The sequence below is a fragment of the Pseudonaja textilis genome, chromosome 6 (assembly GCF_049901715.1).
Source record: "Pseudonaja textilis isolate UNSWEBS1 chromosome 6, rPseTex1.2, whole genome shotgun sequence".
Lineage (NCBI taxonomy): Eukaryota > Metazoa > Chordata > Lepidosauria > Squamata > Elapidae > Pseudonaja > Pseudonaja textilis.
In genome coordinates, this window is record NC_141995.1 from 6691959 (window position 1) to 6713504 (window position 21546).

Consider the following 21546-nt stretch of genomic DNA (forward strand, 5'->3'; position numbering starts at 1 on the left):
TGAACCCTGTCAAGGATTGAACTGCTGGCTGTCAGCAGAATTAGACTGCAACACTGCATTCTAACCATTGTAGCACCAATGCTATGATCCACATTCAAAATTCAGACAGTCACATGACTACACATATTTTCCACTGTCTGCAGGGTCCCAGGGTCATATTTTATGATGGTTTTGCAAAAAAAAGAAAAGGCATTTACTTCCAGTTGTCAGGAAAAACTGACCCATGACAAATCAGGGGTTTGCTTTAAGACTGTGGTACCTGCTTAAAATTTAACCAGAAAAAAGACTATAGAACTTTTTGAGGCTTTACGACTGTCAAGACTTAATGATCGCAATGGGAAGGCTCCATGACGTTCGTAACTTGAGGACTTTGGAGCATTTGGCAAAAGTAGCGGTATTCCAGGTCAGCCATTTTAACACTGAATGTGATGTAAAGTTGCTTCATTTTTGGCCCTGCTATTGGCAGAGATTCTAACGTAGAAACCAAGCAGGAAGTTAAGAGTTCAGAGAAGTTGATGGGAAAATGTTTATTATGGAGGATGTTATAAGTACACACATACGTGGAGATTTGTCCGCATCCTGAAATCAACACTGGGATTTTACATGCAGAATTAATAAACTGTTACATAATATTTAAGGACATGTAACATCCCAGAGAAGTATCGCCTGGCTCAACAGAGCAAGGAACTAAAGGATCAGATTTCCTTTATTTAAACTTTTCAAGATACCTAAACCACGAATATATCTATATATATAAAAATAGCCTTTTATATTTCTTCTCCCACTCATTCATTTAGGAAAATTTCACAAGGAAGAATTTTACCTACCTGCCTAAGAACCCACCCAAATCAACTGTGGTGGTGTTAAAAGTTTACTTTGTAAGACTAAGCATAGCTGTATCTGGATTAAATAAAAAGGTGGTTTTGCAAAAATTTGGATTTTGAATATAACGCAGCGGTACAAAATATGAATTGCACCCTCAGGCACCTGCAGTTTCACTTCTGGCACAATTGAGTCCGCAATCTTTACTCAGTCAGAGATTTTTAATGCCAACTTGAAAAAAAAAATAGTTGAGAAAAAAATGTATATTAAAAAAAATGTTTTGAGGACTAACAGGTGAATCAAAGAACAAGGAAGCATAGTTTTCTGCATTGGGCACCACCGCCAGCCAAACACAAAGCATAAAAAAACCCAAATGCAAACAGAAAAGCAACATTAAAATATAAATTTTAGCAGTTGGTAAAACTTCTAAACAGTTTAAGGTACTGGATTTTTAAAAAAATCCCCCATTTATGTAATGCTGGCAATGCAAGGAAAATGGTACCAAGCATCCATGTTTCGAAGAATCAAATTCAGTAGTTAGTAGATTGATTTATTGACTATCGATGTACAATCATATGTGAAATTAAGAACCCACCAAAATCAACCCTGGTGGTGTTAAAATTTGACTTGGTAAGACGGAGCCGCTGCTGTATTCCGACAAATAAACAGGAGAATGCGGAGAATACAGGGCATGGAGGGAAGTGAAGAGTGTTTGTGATTCTTTGCAGAGACATCCCGACCGTTTTTAAGATTCTCTTCTCATAGCATTTTCCTCTTCTCAAACTCCTGGGAGGATTAAAAAAAAGAGAAAAAGGTTTTTAACCAAAGCTGCACAGTGGTTAGGATGCTGAGTTCAGCTCAGCAAGCTCGCGTTCGAGACTCCGAGTGTTGTCCTTGGATGGGGTGAGCTCCCGTCCTTTGCTCCAGCTCCTGCGGGGGGGCATGAAAGGAGCCCTCAAGTGGGCATCCCCGGGCAACGGTGATGTTATTGGCTAATCCTTTCAACCCGGAAGTGCCTCAGAACAACCACCAAAGCTGCAACGAATTCTTCCCAATCGTCTTCCTTTCCCATTTCTCTTCTTCGTCCCAGACTGTCTCTGCCTGGCCTGGCATGCAAACAGCACCTTGTTAAAATGCTCCGATCTCACAAGAAGGCGGGTGAGTGTAACTGCAGGGGACGGAGGCTGGCAAATGTGAATCCTTAGTTGATCCGGAGAGCTACAGCAACTCTCGATAAGCTGCACAGCCTGGTTAATGTAATTCTGTAAAATGCCCCTTTATTTTCTGTGCTAAGGGCAGCTAACAATAAAATGACATAAAAGGGTAACATGTCTGTCTGTTCTGTTCTGTTCTGTTCTAATCTAATCTAATCTAATCTAATCTAATCTAATCTAATCTAATCTAATCTAATCTATCTATCTATCTATCTATCTATCTATCTATCTATCTCTCATCATCCTTCTACCTCTATCTCTATCTCTCTACCTCTCTATCATCTATCTATCTATCTATCTATCTATCTATCTATCTATCTATATCTATCTATCTATCTATCTATCTATCATCTGTACCTACCTATCTAACCATCATCTACCTATTTATTTTCTCTCTCTCCACCCCCACACCTACCTACCTACCAATCATCTATCTACTTATCATACATCCATCTCTCCATGCCTCCATCCATCTCAGCCTGGCATCGCCTCATTTTAACCTCGCAAGAAACATGTGAGCTAAACCAGGAAAGGCCCCTTGCAGGATAGAATAAGGGCTGGGACACACGTAATTCACTCAACACTGTCCAACTATTTAGTAAGTCTGCATTACTATTAGTATTACTAATCCTCCCATCCTTCCTTTCACCCATCTCCTCCCACTTGTGACGGTATGACTATAACTCTGTCGTTTCTATCCTTATGATTTTTATTGACCATTTCCTAGTATGATTTGATTGCTTATTTGTACCCTATGACTATCATTAAGTGTTGTACCAGATGATTCTTGACTAATGTCTCTTTTCTTTTATGTACACTGAGAGCATCTGCACCAAGACAAATTCCTTGTGTGTCCAACCACACTTGGCCAATAAAGAATTCTGTTCTATTCTGTTCTATTCTAATTGTATTCTATTTCTATTTCATTTCATTTCTTTTATTATTCTCTTCTCTTCTCTTCTCTTCTCTTCTCTTCTCTTCTCTTCTTATTCTATATTTCTATCCTATCCCTATTTCTTTTCTATTCTGTCCATTTTCCCCCCACCTAAGAAAGAAGTAGGGCAGACTTCATAATGGCCAAGATTTGGATTCTGCCCCAAAGCAGCCTCGTCTATTCAGGTTTTCACGACTAACCTTGTACATTGTGGATCCAAGCTGGGCAGGAGACATACTGACAACCACCCCAGCATTCTGCAGGGCCGCAATCTTCTCTTTGGCTCCACCTTTTCCACCAGCGATGATGGCTCCCGCATGGCCCATTCTCCTGCCCGGAGGTGCGGTGACTCCGGCTATAAACGAGACCACAGGTTTGGAGTTCGGACCCTGGGAGAGAGAGAGAGAGAGAGAAAAAGAAAGAGCCACATTTCAGAAAGCCAAGCAGAATTACAATCGGCCCGGGGGAGAGTAATTCACAAGCACGGTCAGAGAATAAAGGATGCATTTAAGATCTCAGAAAAGGATGCCAGAGCAGCGGCTCTAGGAGCCCAGGAAACTGGAGCAGAAGTGTGGTGCTAAGTATAAGCCGGTCATGAAAACTCCATAAAAGCTGAGTTGCAAAGACAGAGAACAGCTTTTGTTGGAGATATTTGAGGGCAAAACGGGCATTGCGTGGCCCCCTAAACGGTGCTGAGTGTTGTAGTTTGCCGGCAGCAGAGTCGGACAGTGGGGGAAGAACGGGGACCAGTCTGGGAGTCTGGAGAGGACTCGGGCGAGGGTACAATGCAGAGATGGGGCCAGGACCATCTGGGAGTGGGGTGCTGACTCTGGAGCCTTTGGAGTCTTGACAGCAGCGAGGCAGAGGACCCAGGGGAGCCTGTTCCCAGTGTGCATGTGCGCAGAGCTGCTAGAAGGCGAGAGCAACTGAAACAAAAGGGGCAACTCGGGAGTAAGGCTGGGAGATGATTGTCCCTCCCATAAGGGATAAAAGTCAGACCTCAATGACGAAACCTTTGCAGGAAGCAAAGTACTTTGATCAGTTCCGAGTCCTGCTTGTAGCTCTGTGTACTTCGGAGGGTTTTTTCTTGTACTTTGGTTGGTTTCTCTTATAGTTCATTGGATACTTCTGTTTTGGGCAGCATTCCACAAAACTGAAAGAAGTGTGCTTATCTTGGGGGATGTTTAAGATTTAGTTCTGGCTGGGAACAATTCCCAGTGTCGCAACGAAATAGATTTTGCTTTTAAAAACAAGTTTGTGATTAATTACGTTTGTTGAAACTTGGGTCAGAACACGGAGTTCCAACTGAGCCCGTTGGTGCCATTTGATAGAATGGCGGCTCCCGCAATATACACAGGCACATGCAGAATTCAAGCTATTTTAGCTAATTATTTCATCATTCTTTTTTAAACAGAGGATAGCAAACACGGAGCAGCTGAGCCATGCAAAGCTGCAGGAGAGAAGAGCTGAAGGGACGCTTAAATAGGCTGGTCTCAGCTCTACACGGCTTGGAGCCATGTTATTTGAAGTTTTATCTACCTGACCCACCAAAGCAGGGAGCCATGGTATGGGAGCCCTCTCTTCAGAAGGTCCACCTGGTGGGACCAAGAAGCAGGGCCTTCTCTCTGGTGGCTCCCTTATGGAACACCATCCTTGGTGAGATAACATGGACCCCAACTCTGACACTGTTTCACAAGACCTGTTCTGACCAAGGCTTATGGAGATACTAACAGACACACGTTAGTCCCCAAACCCTTTTTTCATTATTTCAAAGGCTGTGAATTTTAGTCATTCACAGCCCATTATGGGTCTCAAAGAGTTGATAAATCGTCCCATGAAAGTCTGCCAAAGTCCTTCAGGATAAGTCTGAGATAAGCACATACCTTTATCTTCCTTGAAATGCTGCCAACGACTAAATGTCCAACTAGTTAAACGAGGCCAAAATGGAACACAAATTCAACACCGAGCTCCAGGTTTCAACCAACCAGTACGAACAAAATTGCTTCCTGCAAAGATTCCTGTCCCTTTGCTCCTCCTTTTATGTCTTATGGGAGGGGCCAACCGCCTCCAAGCCTTACTCCCAAGGTGCCCCTTTTGTCTTAACTGTTCTTGCCTTCTGGCAGCTCTGTGCATGCGCACACTGGGAACAGGCTCCCGCTATTCCTCTGCCTTGCTGCTGTCAGATTCTGGAGGCTCCGGAGTCAGCACATCACTCCCAGATGGCCCAGGCCCCATCTCTGTACCAGACGCAAGACCCTTGTCCGAGTCCTTCACAGACTCCCGGACTGGCCTATGTTCCGCAGCTCCATAGGCTGCTGACGGATCACAACAAGGCTCTGAGGTCATGGTTCTGCCCATGAGCCTGGGAACTCCAGAGGGATATAGAACCCATCAAATAGCTTGTCTGATTTTTGTCACCAGAGAAGTTGGGGTTTGTTGGTTTTAATTTTTGTTTTTAACTGGGGTTTTACCTTTGTATGCCGCCTGGAATTGGCTGAGTTGGACGGCCATATAATTTTTTTACATAAACAAACAAACGAACAAGTTGTCAAATGTTAATGACAGAAATAAAAGGGCCTTTTTCTGGCTCACTGTGTGCTAATAATGACTAGACTGATATGCTAACCTGATTTGCAGCATGAATGGATTTTAACAAGCTGTTAAAAACATTTAAAACAACAAAAGAGCAGAGATGGCAGGGAAAATAAATTCAGATGAGAAAAAGAGAATGGGAGGGAGGGAAAGAGAAAGGAAGGAAAGAAAAAAGAAAGAGGGAGGGAGGGAAGAAGGAAGGAAGGAAGGAAGGAAGGAAAGAAGGAAGGAAGGAAGGAAGGAAGGAAGGAAGGAAGGAAGGAAGGAAGGAAGGAAGGAAGGAAGGAAGGAAGGGAGAGTCAACCTCACCAAAGAACAAAATAAGAAAAGATTGTCTTCTTATTCTCTGGAAAATTGTGTGTAAGAAAGCACATTTTCAGGCTGAATTTCACCTTTCCCAGTCACCCTTCTATACAGGGATATAAAAATCTCCCCGAGTGGAAAGACATTCCGGGAACATTCCCACTTACAGAGTTATTTTGTTTAAGGAAGTCTGCGGCGTCTTCTTCGGCATTCCCACCGATCTCCCCTATCAATATGATCCCACTAGTGTGGGGATCCTTCAGGAAGACATCCAGGCAGTCAATAAAATTTGTCCCGTTAAAGGGATCTCCTCCAATCCCTGTTAAAAAAAATAAAATTGGATTAAAGAGCCACGAAGGAGCGATAATAGCCATTCGGAAGCCACTGAGGAGTTTGCTTTCTTTTAAAAACTAACTACTGTAAAAGGATTTAGCGTTGAATAACTGTTGTGATTTTTCAACTGCTTATTTTGCAAGAAAATCCTGATCATTCTGGTTTGGGCAAAATATAAACATGGATAGTCCTCGACTTACCACAGTTCGTTTAGTGACCGTTTGAAGTTACCGAAGGGGTGCCGGAAACCTCTGAATGAATTCGTTAAAACTCATTACAATATAAATGGATGCTTTGTTAAACTTTTTCATTTCACTGACTCAAGTCCACTTTGTGTGAACCTTTGAGAGCCTACTCTCTGTCTTACCACCACCCTGAGGAATGCAGCGAGTGTGTGAGTGTGCCTCATACGGCAAAGGTCTGCCTTTGCTGTCCTATAAATAGAAGGCAGTTATGTCATCCGATTCCCCCATGGGCAATTTTGTAGGGTAGCAGGTTACACGCAGGAGAACTAACAAAGTCCAGAACTTCACGTCAGCGACCAAAAAGCAGGACAAGAAGCAATGGGTAGAAACTAATCGAGAAGAGAAGCAACCTAGAACTAAGGAGAAATTTCCTGACAATAGAAAAATTCATCAGTGGAAAAACTTGGCCCTGGATGTTGTGAATGCTCTAACACTGGAAGTTTTTAAAAAGATGTTGGATAACTAATTTGTCTGGAGTGGTGTAGGGTTTCCTGCCTTAGCAGGGAGTTGGATTGCCCCTTCCAAATTCTGTTAAATTCTATAAACCTTCAGATATTTAGAGTTTCTAATCAGAAACTTTTATTCAGGAGGAGAGGCATCAGGAGCAAACTAAATGAAACTCTGCAATTTTAACGTTGTCCTTTTTTTTTTTGTAAATAAATTTTTTTTAATAACAAGCATAAGCATACATAACAAAATAAACATAAACATAACACAAAAAACATAAAAATATCCTTCATAAATTTACATACAGTGCATCAATTGGTTTACCACTTTTTTTTGTGCATCCATTTCCTAGTCACTAGTATAATTATATTACATAATAGCTCATATTATCAATCAATAATTGTATAACCTAATATCACTAAAAAAAATCATTTGTAATTTTGTTAATTCATATTTTAACGAGATAACTTTAATTTGCTTAATTTATTTTGCAATAAATCATAAGATCATACCAAATCTACCTTGATAATGTTTTATAAAGATAATATCAAGAAGAAAAAAAAAATTTTTTTTTTTATGCTAAATCGAATATTCTATCATTGCCCTCCTTCAGAACTGGCTTCAGATATTATTTTGTCACGAAGTCAAACTCGGGAGGATACCCATTCTTCCATTTTAACCCTTCTGGTTAAAGAAATACACTCAGAATATTTTGTGAATGCATCTACGGGGATCCCCAAAGATGCGTTGTTTTTTTTTTTCAAAAGGCAACTGGACTTTTCTTGATTTTTTTCCCTCCCCCTTGAAAACACGTCGCTTCTTCGGTTCTTGGATGAGAAGTGAAGCGTCTTCAAGGAGGAAGAAAAACCCAAGAACCTCCATCGACATCTATGGGGCAATGCACAGTTCACTCCCCAATCACCAGAATTCTTCCCCCGACATGGCTCAATTTTTTCCCCCTTAATTCTCTTTGCAAAATACACATTTAAGAGAGGAGGCAAGAGGGGAAGGGTGTCTATGTAATTTCTACAATCGTATGTGCGTGGTCTTACACATGAACTGAGCCTCTTTCAAACCCACCAACACAGAAGGACTGTCCCAATCCGACTTGAGTTGTTTGATGGACGGCTTCGTAAGTCAAAGTGCCAGATCGGGATACAATACCTGGAAAAGGAAAAATAAAATAAAATGAAAAGGGGAGAATGAAGTATCGAGCTGATAATTGCTTTCAGTGTTTCTCCGATGCAAAGGAGGAGCCAAACAATTTCAGGATCATTCTTGGGCGTTTTCATCGCGTGTGTGTTGACTTTCTGGGGATATCAGCAGAGAAGATTACAAACGGATATCCCAGGATGGCAGAAGACTTGGCAAAGGGTTGTTAAGTGTGAACAGATTGCCAAGTGCCTGTACTGTGTGTTCTGACATAGGCTTCGTCAAATGTAATGAAACAACAAACGTGTTTTAAAAGCAAAACCTATTTTAATGCAACGCCGGGAATTACTTTCATTCCCAGCCAGAACTAATCTTAAAACAGTACCCCAAGATAAGCCCACACTTGTCAGTGCTGGGGAATGCTGCCCAAAACAGAAGTCTCCAAATTAATTATAACAGAAACCAACCGAAGTACCAGGAAAAACTGATCAGGGTACACAGAGCTTCAAGGAGGACTCGGAATCTATTGAACGACTTTGCTTCCTGCAAGGGTTTCGTCATTGAGGTCTGACTTTTATCCCTTATGGGAAGGGCAATCACCTCCTAGCCTTACTCCCAAGTTGCTCTTTTTGTTTCAGCTGCTCTCGCCTTCTAGCAGCTCTGTGCACACGCGCACTGGGAACAGGCTCCCCTGGGTCCTCTGCCTCGCTGCTGCCAGATTCCAAAGGCCCTGAAGGGAGCACCCCACTTCCAGATGGTCCTGGCCCCCTCGCTGCATTGGACGCAGGACCATCATCCGAGTCCTCTCCAGACTCCCTGACTGGTCCCCTTTCTTCCTCACTGTCCGATTCCGCTGCCGTCTGCCGGCAAACCACGACACTGTGATCCTGCAACCGTGGGGATAGCGTGGCAGTCGTCACTTTGAGGATGGGTTGTGATTTTTTTCCTGAGTATTTCAGAGTTAAGTGACTAGTCCTAAGTTGAGCATTATCTGTGCGCATGGCATAAAACTGCTGTATCATGGATTTAAGAATTGCAATGAAATGCAAGGGGAATAGAATAACAGAGTTGGAAGGGACCTTGTAGGTCATCTGGTCCAACCCCCGCCCAAGCAGGAGACCCTACATCATTTCTAACAGATGGCAGCTCCCACAGCTTCTGAAGGCAGGTTCTGTTCCATTGGTTGATCGTTCTGTCAGAAAATTCCTCCTTATTTCCAGGTTGAATCTCTCCTTGATTAGTTTCCATCCACTATTCCTTGTCTGACCTTCAAGTGCCTTGGAAAATAGCCTGACCCCTTCCTCTCTGTGGTAGCCCCTCAAATATTGGAAGACTGCTATCCTGTCTCCCCTTCCTTCTCTTCCCTAGACTAGCCAGGCCCAGTTCCTGCAACTGTTCGTTATGTTTTAGCTTCCAGTCCCCTAATTATCTTCGTTGCTCTTTTCTGCACTCTTTCTAGAGTCTCAACATCTTTTTATAGTGTGGTGACCAAAACTGAATCCAATATTCTAGGGGTGCTTACTAAGGTTTTATAGAGTGGTGTACGGATTCATTCACCTTATCCGCATGCACTTTTAAAGATATGGACGTTAATTCAAATTTGGGTAACAGAGCAAAGGAGACTTTTAAAAAATGTACCTTGTTATTATTTTTTTTTTTAGAACTTACCAATTCTTCCTTTCTTGTGAATATGGCCAGGCATGATGCCAATTTTACATTCTCCAGGCTAAAAACAAAATAGAACCCCAAAACATGATCAGACTGGAGTCTTTAGGCGTCTTTTTAAACCTGTTGCGAAAGTTATTAGAAAAGCACCTAGGCATGTGCTTTCTAGAAATACAAAGCCTCTCTTTGTAAGGATTCAGAATACACAGAATTTCCTACACATTTGCTGCAGAACCTCTGACTTTCAAACTCATTTGTCACAGACCATCAGCCCTGCCGTAAGTGGCACTAATCAAGCTGACCTTTTTAAAAAAAGTTTATTTTCATTAATGTCCTCACTATGCAATGAGGAAGTTCCTTAAATCCCAGCTTGGGAAAACGATGGGCTTATAAACATCCTCTATCTTCTTTGCCTCAACAGTGCTGTAATCTAGGCTGGACAAACGAATGAGGATCTCTTGAGCTAAGGTGGCTTTTGAATTTATCCGCGCCTAACCCTAATGCTAAGCTATCTGCGGGTAAGCAGAAGTAGAATCAAATCACAGTCGCCAAGGATAACGGCAAAGACTGCGTTAGAATAGGGATTACCCAAAGATTCCTATTATACCTTCTTTTCTCCAAGGGTTCAAGGCAGCTCCCCGGGGATACCCTGCTAGCCTCGTAGCCTCAAACCTTACAAGATAAGGTATGGTGGGGGTTGAATTATCTGAGCCATGGGGAGGCATTTGATGATTGCAGGAAGATAGGGAGAGCGTGGGGGGGTGGTGAGGGGATTAGACAGGAGAGAGAAGGGGGAAAGGGAGGCAGGGAGGGGAAAGGAGACAGATAGGGAGAGAGAGAGAGAGAGGAGGAACGAAAGGAGAAGGAGAGGGGAAGGAAAGTGGGAAGGGGAGAGAAGAGCAGGGGAGGACAGGGTGAGGAGAGGGGGGAGGGGAGAGGGAAGGAGAGGAAAGGGAGAAGGGAGAGGAGGGTGGAGGGAGGGCAGGGAGGAGGAGAGGTGGGGAGGGAGAAGCAGAGGGGAGAAGACTGCAGGAAAGGGGTGGAGGAGAGAAGAGAGGGAGATATGAAGTCAACCTTCAAGATCCCACTGCTCAGAGTGGCCTACTATTCCAACGCTTTTACTACCTCCCCTTAAGCTGGCCTTAGGCTACCAATCTCATGGCACAGAACCCATTGGGAGGAGGAGGAGGAGGAGGAGGAGGAGGAGGAGGAGGAGGAGGAGGAGGAGGAGGAGGAGGAGAAGGAGGAGGAGGAGGAGGAGGAGGAGGAGGAGGAGGAGAAGAAGAAGAAGAAGAAGAAGAAGAAGAAGAGGAGGAGGAGGGAGAGGAGAGGAGGAGAGAGGAGGAGAGAGGAGGAGAGAAGAAGAAGAAGAAGAAGAAGAAGAAGAAGAAGAAGAAGAAGAAGAAGAACAACCACCACCCACCGGCTTCACTGTCCCAAGCCCCCCGCCTCTTACGTTGATGACTCCCGGGCAATTTGGGCCGACCAGTCGAGTCTTGTTCTGACGAAGCAACCTGTGCTTGACGCGCACCATGTCCTGCTGGGGAATACCTTCTGTAATGCACACAACAATGGAGATTTCTGCGTCAATGGCTTCATTGATGGCAGCGGCGGCGAAGGGCGGCGGCACGTATATGGCTGAGGCGGTAGCACCCGTTTTTACTTTAGCCTAAGATCCAAATAGACTTCTTTAAAAAAAAAAAAAGAACCCCTCTTCCACAGAGGCATCCAGCATGCTGTATAAGAACACATCTAGCGTTAGGCGTTCACATTCCTGCACCTCTGGCTTTCCTGAGGCGCAGCTGAAATAATGCTCAACCTTTATTGACCTCTTTAAGGAACTATTAGCAAATAACTGATCAATAAAGGACATGGCCCACATTTCATTGGACTGTTTAAAAGTTGAAAGCAATTCTCCAGCACAGATTAAATGCTCTGAGGGACAATGAGGCCTTCAGAAAACTGGCTTAACACCCTGAAGTGGAGGAGAGGAAAGACACTGAAAAGCTTCTAAAGTGAAAAAGAAAATGGAAGTGCTGAATTGTCACAACTATTTCAGTCTCCTGGGGATTGGCCCAAAGTCACCCACAGCCAATGCCTAAGGTGGGACTAGAACTCGTCTCCTGGCGATTGAATTAAATGATTTGTAACATCTTTGAGTGCAAACGAAGTACCTCTTTTCTGTATCATTAAAGTGGCTGCACCTTTTGAAAGGTTCACATAGCTGCTTTAAAAGGCATCTCTGGCTCTCAGCACACACCTTTGCAGGCAATGGCTGTGTTTGCACACTACCGCTAGTCCAGTCATGTGGAGAGCACCAAAGTGCTTCCAGATTGAAAGGATGGAACAGTGATATCACCCATTGCCAAGGGGATGCCCACTTGGGGGCTCTTTTCATGTCCCCGTTAAACTGGCCACCAAAGTGGTAACCATCTATCTACTTGCAGTCGCTGCTTTCAAATTGCTAGGTCAGCAGGAGGTAGAGCATGTGACTGGGGCTCACCCCGCCTCATGACAGCAACCGGGTCTCAAACACAAACCCGCTAAGTGCCAGCCCAGCATCCTAACCTCCTGAACCGCTGCGCTTGTGTCTGCAGGGGTGGGGAGTGTTCACATCAGCACAAAAGCTTTGCGAACGATGTGGATGTTTGAACAATTTGACGAGAGGGTCTTAATTCACGTTAATACATTTTGCAAAGCGCTCTTCTGAATGTTTCACACGGCCCTGCTAAAATCTAAATATCTAATTTCCAAGTTAGGAGGGCGTAATTATACAATTAGATGCTCTGCCCACTTTTTATTCTTGAGACTGGTTCCACAATTTTCACCCGGGGAGCTGACAACTTTTGACTGAACAACACAACTCCTCACTCTGTTAGAAAATGTTCTTGGTACATGCCTTTACAACCTTACATTTCAGCTTAATCCCCCCTGCTAGTTTAAAAAAAAAAAAAAGTAAAATTCAGGTTATTGTTAACAGAGCGTATCAAACATGCAATTATCTTAAACAAGGATCTATGAACAAATTAACAAATGAATCAGCTGTAATGGAAACACGCAGTAAATGAAACGAAGACAAAGAAGAATGGATTTTTTTTTTTTTTATAAAATCCGCTTGAAGGTTACTAATGACAGGAAAATCTAAAGGTTAGAAGTCATGTCAAAAAGATGTTACTGTCCTTCCTTCCCACCAAACTGAGGGTTTGTGTGGGACCAGAGAGAGAAAAACCTCAAGAAATTTAAAAGTTAGGTAAAAGGTAAAGGCTATTATTTCCAAGAATCTGGTTTCAAAAAAATCAGGACTTGTAAAGGCAAAAACAGCATTTTAACTTCAGCCATCAAATGTACAGGCCACTAATCTTGTTTTCTTGCAGATGTTTCACTACCAATCTAGGTAACATTCTCAGTGATAGTAGGGTCTTTTTATCCACTAGTGGCTTGCTCTGTCAGTGTTGGTGGAAGACTTCTTTGTGGTTCCTTGATCAGAATGTTTACTGTTAGCTTGCTTACCTGAGCTGGTAGTTCCTTGACTGGGGTCTGGTCTACTATTTGATTTTGGTCTAGTATTATCTGGCTGTTGACTGCTCCCGAGGAGGTCTTTTAGTTTTTCTTACTGGTTTTTTTGAATGGTATGTAGATATTGTTTATCTCTACATGCCTGCTGATGGCTGATCAAGCAGACAAACAAGATAATCATCCCTTCTAGCACTGATGATGTTATTTAGGTTGGTAATGAGACACCTGAAAGAAAACCACCAAGCTCAGACAGCACCAAGAGCTCCATAGTTCAACCCTGAGCTACAAATATTCTACCACAACCAATCTTAGCTGAACAGAGTTTGCACCTGATAATTCTGTCCTGACAAAGTTTACAATTATTATTTAAAAGCAGCTACGTAGAAAACTTCACGGTGACGAAATGGAAATGAAATGACCCAACATCGCTTGGCATATGGTTTAGTGGTCTTACCTCCTCGACGGAATTAAAAACTGGAAGTCCCAGGTGGGTTTTGCCCCCTTTGCCTGGGGAAATCCCTCCTACTAAATTGGTGCCGTACTCCAAGGCCTGTTGACTGTGGAAAGTGCCCTGTGTGGGGAGGTACAATCAAAAAGCACAATTGGTTCAATGGACTTAGAATAACTTCATTATCACTTCGAATGTACGCTAATTGGCATACATTAAAATGAAATTTTGTTGCATGCAGCTCTCAAAGGGTTACAGTCTCCAATATAAACTGCATTAACAGGACTAAATAAATAAATATGCATACACCCACGTGTATTATATGACACAGAGAAATAACAGTCTAGTTCAGATGTAGACATGTACATGGCAAGAAGAACGAATCTTGTAAATTTACCAGACGGAGGGCCTAGGGAACAGAGGAGCAACGGAAACAGACTGTGGAGTGTGCGTGTGGGGTCGCTAACAATGCTTTGAGTTCTAAGCACATAGTGCTTATAAACAATATCTTTGAATGATAGGAAGCAAGCTTATATTATAAGAAATTACATTATTTCTTTTGGGAGCGGGCAACAGAATTTCATTTTTAATGTGGGTCAGTGTGCTCCCAGTTAAAAAAAAAATGACAATAAAGGTTATCTTGCTTGTCTCATCTTGTCTTGTCTCATCTTACATGCAACTGTGTTGCTAAGCCCCTGAAGTGCAGTTGTGTGACCTTGAGTGTGTGTGTGTGTGTGTGTGTGTGTGTGTGTGTGTGTGACAGAGAGAGAGTCCAAGAGACCATCAGTACTTCAGATTCGGGATCCTTTTTTGGGGAGTCCATTGTAAACTTCAAACAGTTGCTAAGATTGCAAGTAGAGGCCTACTTGTACTTGGAGAGCAAAACCTACTGGATAATAAACAACATGAGCAAAGGTACAAGAGATTGGCCATTCAGGCACGCACCTGTTTGCCAGTGAAACCTTGACAAATAACCTTTGTATCTTTAGTGATGTACAGGTTTTTCCGGGTGGCTGAATAGGAACAGTGCCGTACCCCATTCTTCTGCACTAAAAGTAAAAAAGAGGAAAAACGACAAATTATTAACATTTAGAGCATCTGCAAATTTTCAGCAGCTTATGGTGCATCGTACTGCTTCCTTCAAAATTATGGGAGAGACACCTTGCTATTTCAAAAAACAAACAAACAAGACATTGGAACAAACGCATAGGAAAAAGCTGGAAACGGACTGAACCGCTAACTTGATCAGAGTAATACTGTAAACCCCATATTAAAAAATGCAGTGAAGAGAATCTCCAAGCTCTACCCACATGATAAATCATGCATTTTTTTAAAAAAGAAAAAGCAGAGGTACAAAATCAAAAACTGATTCTCTGAGACTTTAAGGCATTAAATGACAGCCCACAATTTCACCAGTCTGGGCAAGAGGTCCAACTCTATGATTTTGAAATGCTTTGGAGGACCTCCCCATGCTGGCTGGGGAATTCTGGGAGTTGAAGTCCACAGGTGTTAAAAAGCTGCCAATGCTAACTCTGCTATACTGGGTGTCACCCAAAATTTATTACTTGTTGCAGTAGTTACCTCTTGTCTAATGAATTACAGAGCAATTAAGACTCATACCTTTGCCCTACTTAGTACTTAGCCAGGAACTGAACTTATTACATTTTTATTTTGCTGTTTAAGAAAGAGAAGGAATGCAGGTCAGCAGGACTAAGAGTGAAATGGGCAAATGTAACTCTGAGATTCTCCTGCACAGATTGACAGTTCTATTTGCATTTTATAAGTACAAACAAATAGTAATTAAATGTTTTGAAGGAGCCAGGGCCGAAGGATGAGTTTGGCTATATGAACGCAGAATTGCCTTACTACCTGTTGATACTTTTATCAATCGACCAGCCCCATCTGCAAACAAAACACACTTTTGCGATGATAGTGCACACACCAGCTGCCCGCAGGACAGATATCAACTCATCACAATTCTAGCAATGAAAGTATCCAACTCTTGTTCTCTGCAGATATACGGGATACAACAGGCCTGGAAATATTCCAACGAAAATCCCACTTTCTTTCCAAAAGAAACCATTTTGCAGAGTTTCTAAGGAACCATGATGTGAAAGCCAAAAGATCACTTCAGAACACGTGATGTGGTTTAGTTAAAAACATCAAAGACACCCTCTATGAAAATGGGTAAGAATCCATTCCTAGTATCAGAAGCAATTAATTACAAGGATGACAATAATCAGTGGGACAACTTGCCTCCAGAAGTTGTGAATGCTCCAACACTGGAGGTTTTTAGGAAGAGATTGGACAACCTTTTGTCTGGAATGGCAAAAAAACAACAACCCTAGAACTACGACACCTTCAGTCCGATCTAAGTGTAGTATATAAAATCATACATTGCAATGTCCTACCAGTCAATGAATACTTCAGTTTCAATCATAACAACACAAGGGCACACAATAGATACAAACTCAAGGTTAATCGCACCAAACTTGATTGCAGGAAATACGACTTCAGCAACAGAGTGGTCAATGTCTGGAATCCTCTACCTGACTCTGTGGTTTCTTCCCCAAACCCCAAAAACTTTAACCTTAGACTGTCTACTGTTGACCTCACCCCTTTCCTAAGAGGTCTGTAAGGGTGTGCATAAGCACACCAACGTGCCTACCATCACTGTCTTATTGTTTCTTTTTTTCTCATATGTATCCATTTCATGTATTCATAACTATGTTTATACTTATACTTATTTTATAATCTCTTGACAAAATAAAATAAATAAATAAAAAAGATCTCCTGCTTGAGCAGGGGGGTTGGAGTAGAGGACCTCCAAGGTCCCTTCCAAATTCTGTTCTTCTCTTATTCTGTTTCCAGCAACATGGTTAAGACCACTCTCTTTTTGCAACCAGGAAAAGACTTTTTTAATAATTAAAGATGCCCACCATCACCAAATCGATCACAATAAACAATGTTATTTAACCCTGCCCTACTCTAGAGTTATTTTAAGGATGCCCTGGTGATTGGCCCAAAGACACCCAGTCAGCTTTCACAGCCAAGGCAGGACTAGAAGTCCCCATCACCTGCTTTTTAACCAGGTGCCTTAACCACTGGGACCAAATTTTAGCGCTCTGGATAGATTCCACCTAATCTGAATGGATGGAGTCGGTTCCTTCCCAGGAGAACCACCATGTAGTAACAACAACAACCACAAGGCCAGAAGGCCACAACTGTCTTGTAACTCACAGGCCTACTAATTCTAGCAGAAACAGGGGCTCAGGGAGTTTCCCTGCAAGAGGTTTTCATTGACTTCAACTTTATTTATTCTATTTTTTTCTTTATTTCTGGGGTTTTAGGTCACTCCAGGCGAAGGCTCCTGAATGGGACACCTTGATCCCCCAAAAACGACCCTCCCCCAGGCGCTGGGAACGATGGTTTTTTTTTTAAAAAAAGGAGAAGAGAAACCCTGACAGCTGGGGATGATGGGAGTTGTAGTTCAGGCACAAAAAAAAAAAAAAAAAAGGCCGGGCCAGCTAGGGGGAAGGGAAGGGGGAAGATGTTTCAGGTTGGCAGGAGGAAAAAGGCCAGGCCAGGTCAGGCCGGACCTGAAGCCCAACCTTAGCTGGGCCCATGGCCAGGATGAGGCCGGCTGGGGATGATGGGGGTGGGGGAAGGTAGTCCCTTTCCTGGCCCGTTTTTGCCAGCGTGGCCCAGCCTTCCCCCTCGCCTTTGGACTACCTCCCCCTTCATCCCCAGCCGGCCTCAGGCTGAAACTGCCGCGTGGGTGGATGGGGATGATGGACTTTGCGGTCCCCTCACAACAAGAGCTACCCACCGACCCCACCCACCCCGAGGGCGCCATGTCGGCGGGCGGCCCCCTCCCGCGGTCACGTGACCTCGCCCCCCACCCTTCGGCCGGTCACGGTCACACACACTTACGGAGCAGGAGGAGGCGGCCGAGACCTCCGGCGCCGCTTCTGCAGCAAGACATCGCCGCCGTCCCTGCGGTGCCTCCAGCGGGAGCCGCCAATGACAAGGGGCGCGGGGCGGGGTGGCACTAAGCCCCGCCTCTTCCGGTAAAGGTCCTCAGGATTTGTGTTTTTTTTAAAAAAATCTCCTGTTGACAGCGGCGCGCATGCGTCACTGAGCGCGGAGTGTCCCCTTTGCGCCTGAGGGGAGCGGCCTCTCGGTTGCCCCCGAGCCATTTAGAACAACAGGGATACTTGTGCGTTCTCGAGGAAGGCAGTTTTTCTTGTCCGGGCGTGGGAACTTGGGGAGGCAAATCAATCAGGCTTTTAGGTGTCTAATCCTAGGAAAGAGGACCCCCCCCGCCTTTGCCGCGAGGGATTGTGGGGGAGGTAGTTCAGGCACGGAAATACCTAAGCCGCGTTGCAATAGAGCTAAGACGCCAGTGGAGGGTGCCATTCGCACCTCATACTTACGACCACAATTGTTGACGTCCCCAACTTACGACCACAACTGAGCCCCACATTTATGTTGCTAAGGGAAAAATTAAGCGAGTTTTGCCCCATTTTACAACTTTCCTTGCCACACTTGTTAAGTGAATCCCTGCAGTTGTTAAATGAGTCACACCATTGTTAAGTGAATCTGGCTTCCCCTTTGAGTTTGCTTGTCAGAAGGTGTCAGAAGGGGATCCTGTGATCCCAGGACATTGCAACTGTCATAAATATGAGTCAGTTCCCAAGCATCCAAATGTAAATCATGTGGCTGTGGGGAATGCTGCAACGGTCGTAAGTGTGGGAAAAACCCTGTCATAAGTCCCCTTTTTTCGGTGCTGTTGTAACTTTGAATAAACAAAAGGTTGTAAACGGAGAACTAACTGTACGCTTATGAAAAAAACCTAAGAACAGAGCAGAAGAAAGGTATCGGCTGAAGACAACTGTGCCTTATCCAGAAAATCCTGTTTAAGCAAACTAAGACTGGTAGCTCTCGACCAGTGGTGGGATTCAAATTTTTTTACTACCAGTTCTGTGGGCGTGACTTGGTGGGCGTGGCAGGGGAAGGATACTGCAAAATCCCATTCCCTCCAGAGGTGGCATTTCAGCAGGTTCTGACCAGTTCTGGAGAACCGGTAGCAGAAATTGGTAGTAGTTTGGAGAACTGGACAATCCCACCTCTGACTGGCCCCGCCAACCCCATTTCTCCTCTGCCTCCCATTGAGTCCCAGCTGATCGGCTGGGTCTCCTTTGGTTGCCCTGCACAGGAGAACGGAGCTGGAAAGCAGGTTAGTGGGGTGGGGAGGGAATGAGGATTTTGCAGTATCCTCCCCTGCCACGCCCACCAAGTCACGCCCACCAAGCCATGCTCACAAAACCATTAGTAAGAAATTTTGAATCTCACTTCTGATTCCCTCCTCACTCCTGGGGGAAGGTTACTGCAAAATCCCCCTTCCCTCCCCACCCTACTAACCTGCTTTCCAGCTCCATTCTCCCGTGCAAGGCAACCAAAGAAGAGCCAGCTGATCAGCTGGGACTCAATGGGAGGCAGAGAATAGATGGGGTTGGCAAGGCCAGTCAGAGGTGGCATTGGTCGGTTCTCCAAACTACTCCAAATTTCTGCTACCGGTTCTACAGAATTGGTCCAAACTGACTGAATCCCACCTCTGCTCTCGACTTGCAACTGGCCACTTAGCAGTTGTTCAAAGTTACAACAGACCACCACAGATTCAAAGTTATGACAATTGTGTGACCCCCCCACCCACCCCTGTGCCCCATAGTCACCATACTTCAGGAACTCAGCAATCGGGCTTCATTGATAGATCTTTGCAGCATTCACCCGACTGTGCGTTACGGCAAAACCAGCCCGTAGCAAACCATGGCTTTGCTTCATGACTGTTGCATTCACTTAATCACTCTCCCCTCCGCCCAAATCAGGTCAGTCACATAGCCTACTCACTTTATGACCTTCATGCCTTAGGACTTGTAATTCGCAGGGTCCACTATGGTCATAATTCAAGGACTATCTATAGTGCAATGAAACTTCATTTGAAAGTATGCTGATCAGCGTGCATTCAAACTGACAAAGTTACTATATTCTGTTCTGTTCTATTCTATTCTTAATTCTATTCTATTCTATTCTTTAGTTAATTCTATTCTATTCTTTATTCTATTCTTTATTTTGTTCTATTCTTTATTCTATTCTTTTTCTTAATTCTATTCTATTCGCTAGACTAGACATACCCGACGTGAACCATGTTGAAGTTAACCAACTATATTTTGAACTTTTGATTTCCAACGGACTCTTGCCAACTCAAAGTCTCAAATTTAAGTTAGAAGACCTTTGGAAGATGTTTCTCCCCACCTTGTTTCCATACTTTCATGGAAAGTCCACCAGATGCCACTCTTACTGCATGGCTTAAAAGATTTGTCTGGAGCTGTTATGAGAAGACTGGATAAAATAACTGTTCCATTTGCCCTTGGCGGTATCAGGGACACCAAAAGAAAGAAAAATCCTCCACAAAGAGTTACGCAAGCAACGGTCATCACACAATCGGACTTGACATTTTGGCTGGGATCATGATTAAAGTTCTATACCAGGTTTACAAAAGCACAACAATCTAGAGATAAGAACTTCTAGATTCACAGTAACTCCCAGGATCGAACAATAGTCATTTATACACCTTTGTGTACACACACACACACACACACACACACACACACACACACCCAAAGAGGGAGGATGGGACAGAGAAAGTTTATGACTAAATTACATGGATAATTATTGTTTTTCAAGTAATTTCTTTGTGCTACAGTATTTCTAATGCATTAACTTAAGAGAAACAGAACAACAGAGTTGAAAAGACCTTGAAGAAGGTCTTCTAGTCTGACCCCACTGCTCAAGCAGGTAACCCTATACCATTTTAGACAAAAAGCTGTCCAATCTCTTCTTTAAAATCTCCAGTGATGGGGCACCCACAACTTCTGGAGGCAGGCTGTTCCACTGGTTAATTGTTCTCACTGTTACAAAATTTCTCCTTAGTTCTAGGTTGCTTCTCTCCTTGATTAGTTTCCATCTGTTACTTCTTGTCCTGCCCTCTGGTGCTTTGGAGAATAGCTTGACTGCCTCTTCTTTGGGGCAGCCCCTCAAATATTGGAAGACTGCCATCATATCCCTTCTCTTCATTAGGTTAGACACAACAAATGCTGCAACCATTCATTGAAATTAAGCATATTTTATTAAGCAGAGCTCAACTATCTCTCTCCCCAGTCCACACAGGTGCTCTTTATCAAACTCCGATAAGTTTAGACAACTTCAATTTCTCAGACTTCCTTTTAATTTAGAGAGGAGGAGGGGTTTGATGCTAAAAATAGCCCTTTTTGGACTTTTGGGACATCTGTGCTGTGTCCTTTGGAAAGGATAGTCTTTATTTTTTATTTTTTTATTAATCACATTTCTTAGTACTTAATAAACATTGTGTTGCCTGGGTATTTAATTTCCTTAACAATGCATATTACATTCTTGATCTCCACCCCTTTTTTCCAACCTGTGATAAATGAGATTCCATGTTTGACAATATTCTGTTATCTTCTTTCAGTTTCATTTTTAACGCCAGTCTGTCCATTTCTGCACACTCTAGTATCTTCTTCATTATTTCTTCAGAAAGGACAATCTTGAAAGCCTGATTCTGCTATGTCCTTGGTTGTAGATTCCTCCTCTTATTTTGAGTCACACTGTACCTCCAGCCCACACAGCCCAAATATAACACCAGGAGCATCTGGAAACCTTCAACAACCTCCTCCATTGCCTCACAGAGATGCCCTTTTTATATTTTCACCCCAAAAGAGATGTACCTGCTCCCAGATGCCTTAGAACCGTAATGGCGAACCTATGGCACGCGTGTCATGGGTGACATGCAGAGCC

General features: G+C 43.5%; 1 protein-coding gene across 1 annotated transcript; it reads right to left on the reverse strand.

The window, feature by feature from the left end:
• Nucleotides 1-512: 512 nt before the first annotated feature.
• SUCLG1 (succinate-CoA ligase GDP/ADP-forming subunit alpha) lies at nt 513-17954 on the reverse strand. Its single transcript, XM_026717135.2, has 9 exons — nt 17605-17954; nt 14617-14720; nt 13678-13794; nt 11164-11376; nt 9711-9768; nt 7971-8054; nt 6033-6184; nt 3171-3359; nt 513-1608 (listed from the first exon to the last, which is right to left on the reverse strand). Exons 1-9 carry the CDS (start codon nt 17654-17656, stop codon nt 1582-1584), a joined length of 996 nt encoding a protein of 331 aa, XP_026572920.1. The 5' UTR covers nt 17657-17954; the 3' UTR covers nt 513-1581.
• Between the last annotated feature and the right edge of the window lie 3592 nt (nt 17955-21546).

Coding starts and splice junctions, on each gene's coding strand:
- SUCLG1 (XM_026717135.2), bottom strand. CDS start 17,656: ATGTCTTGCTGCAGAAGCGGCGCCGGAGGTCTCGGCCGCCTCCTCCTG. Junction 14,721..17,604: donor CGGCCGCCTCCTCCTGCTCC/GTAAGTGTGTGT, acceptor TTTTACTTTTAG/TGCAGAAGAATGGGGTACGG. Junction 11,377..13,677: donor TTTTTAATTCCGTCGAGGAG/GTAAGACCACTA, acceptor TTTGGATCTTAG/GCTAAAGTAAAAACGGGTGC.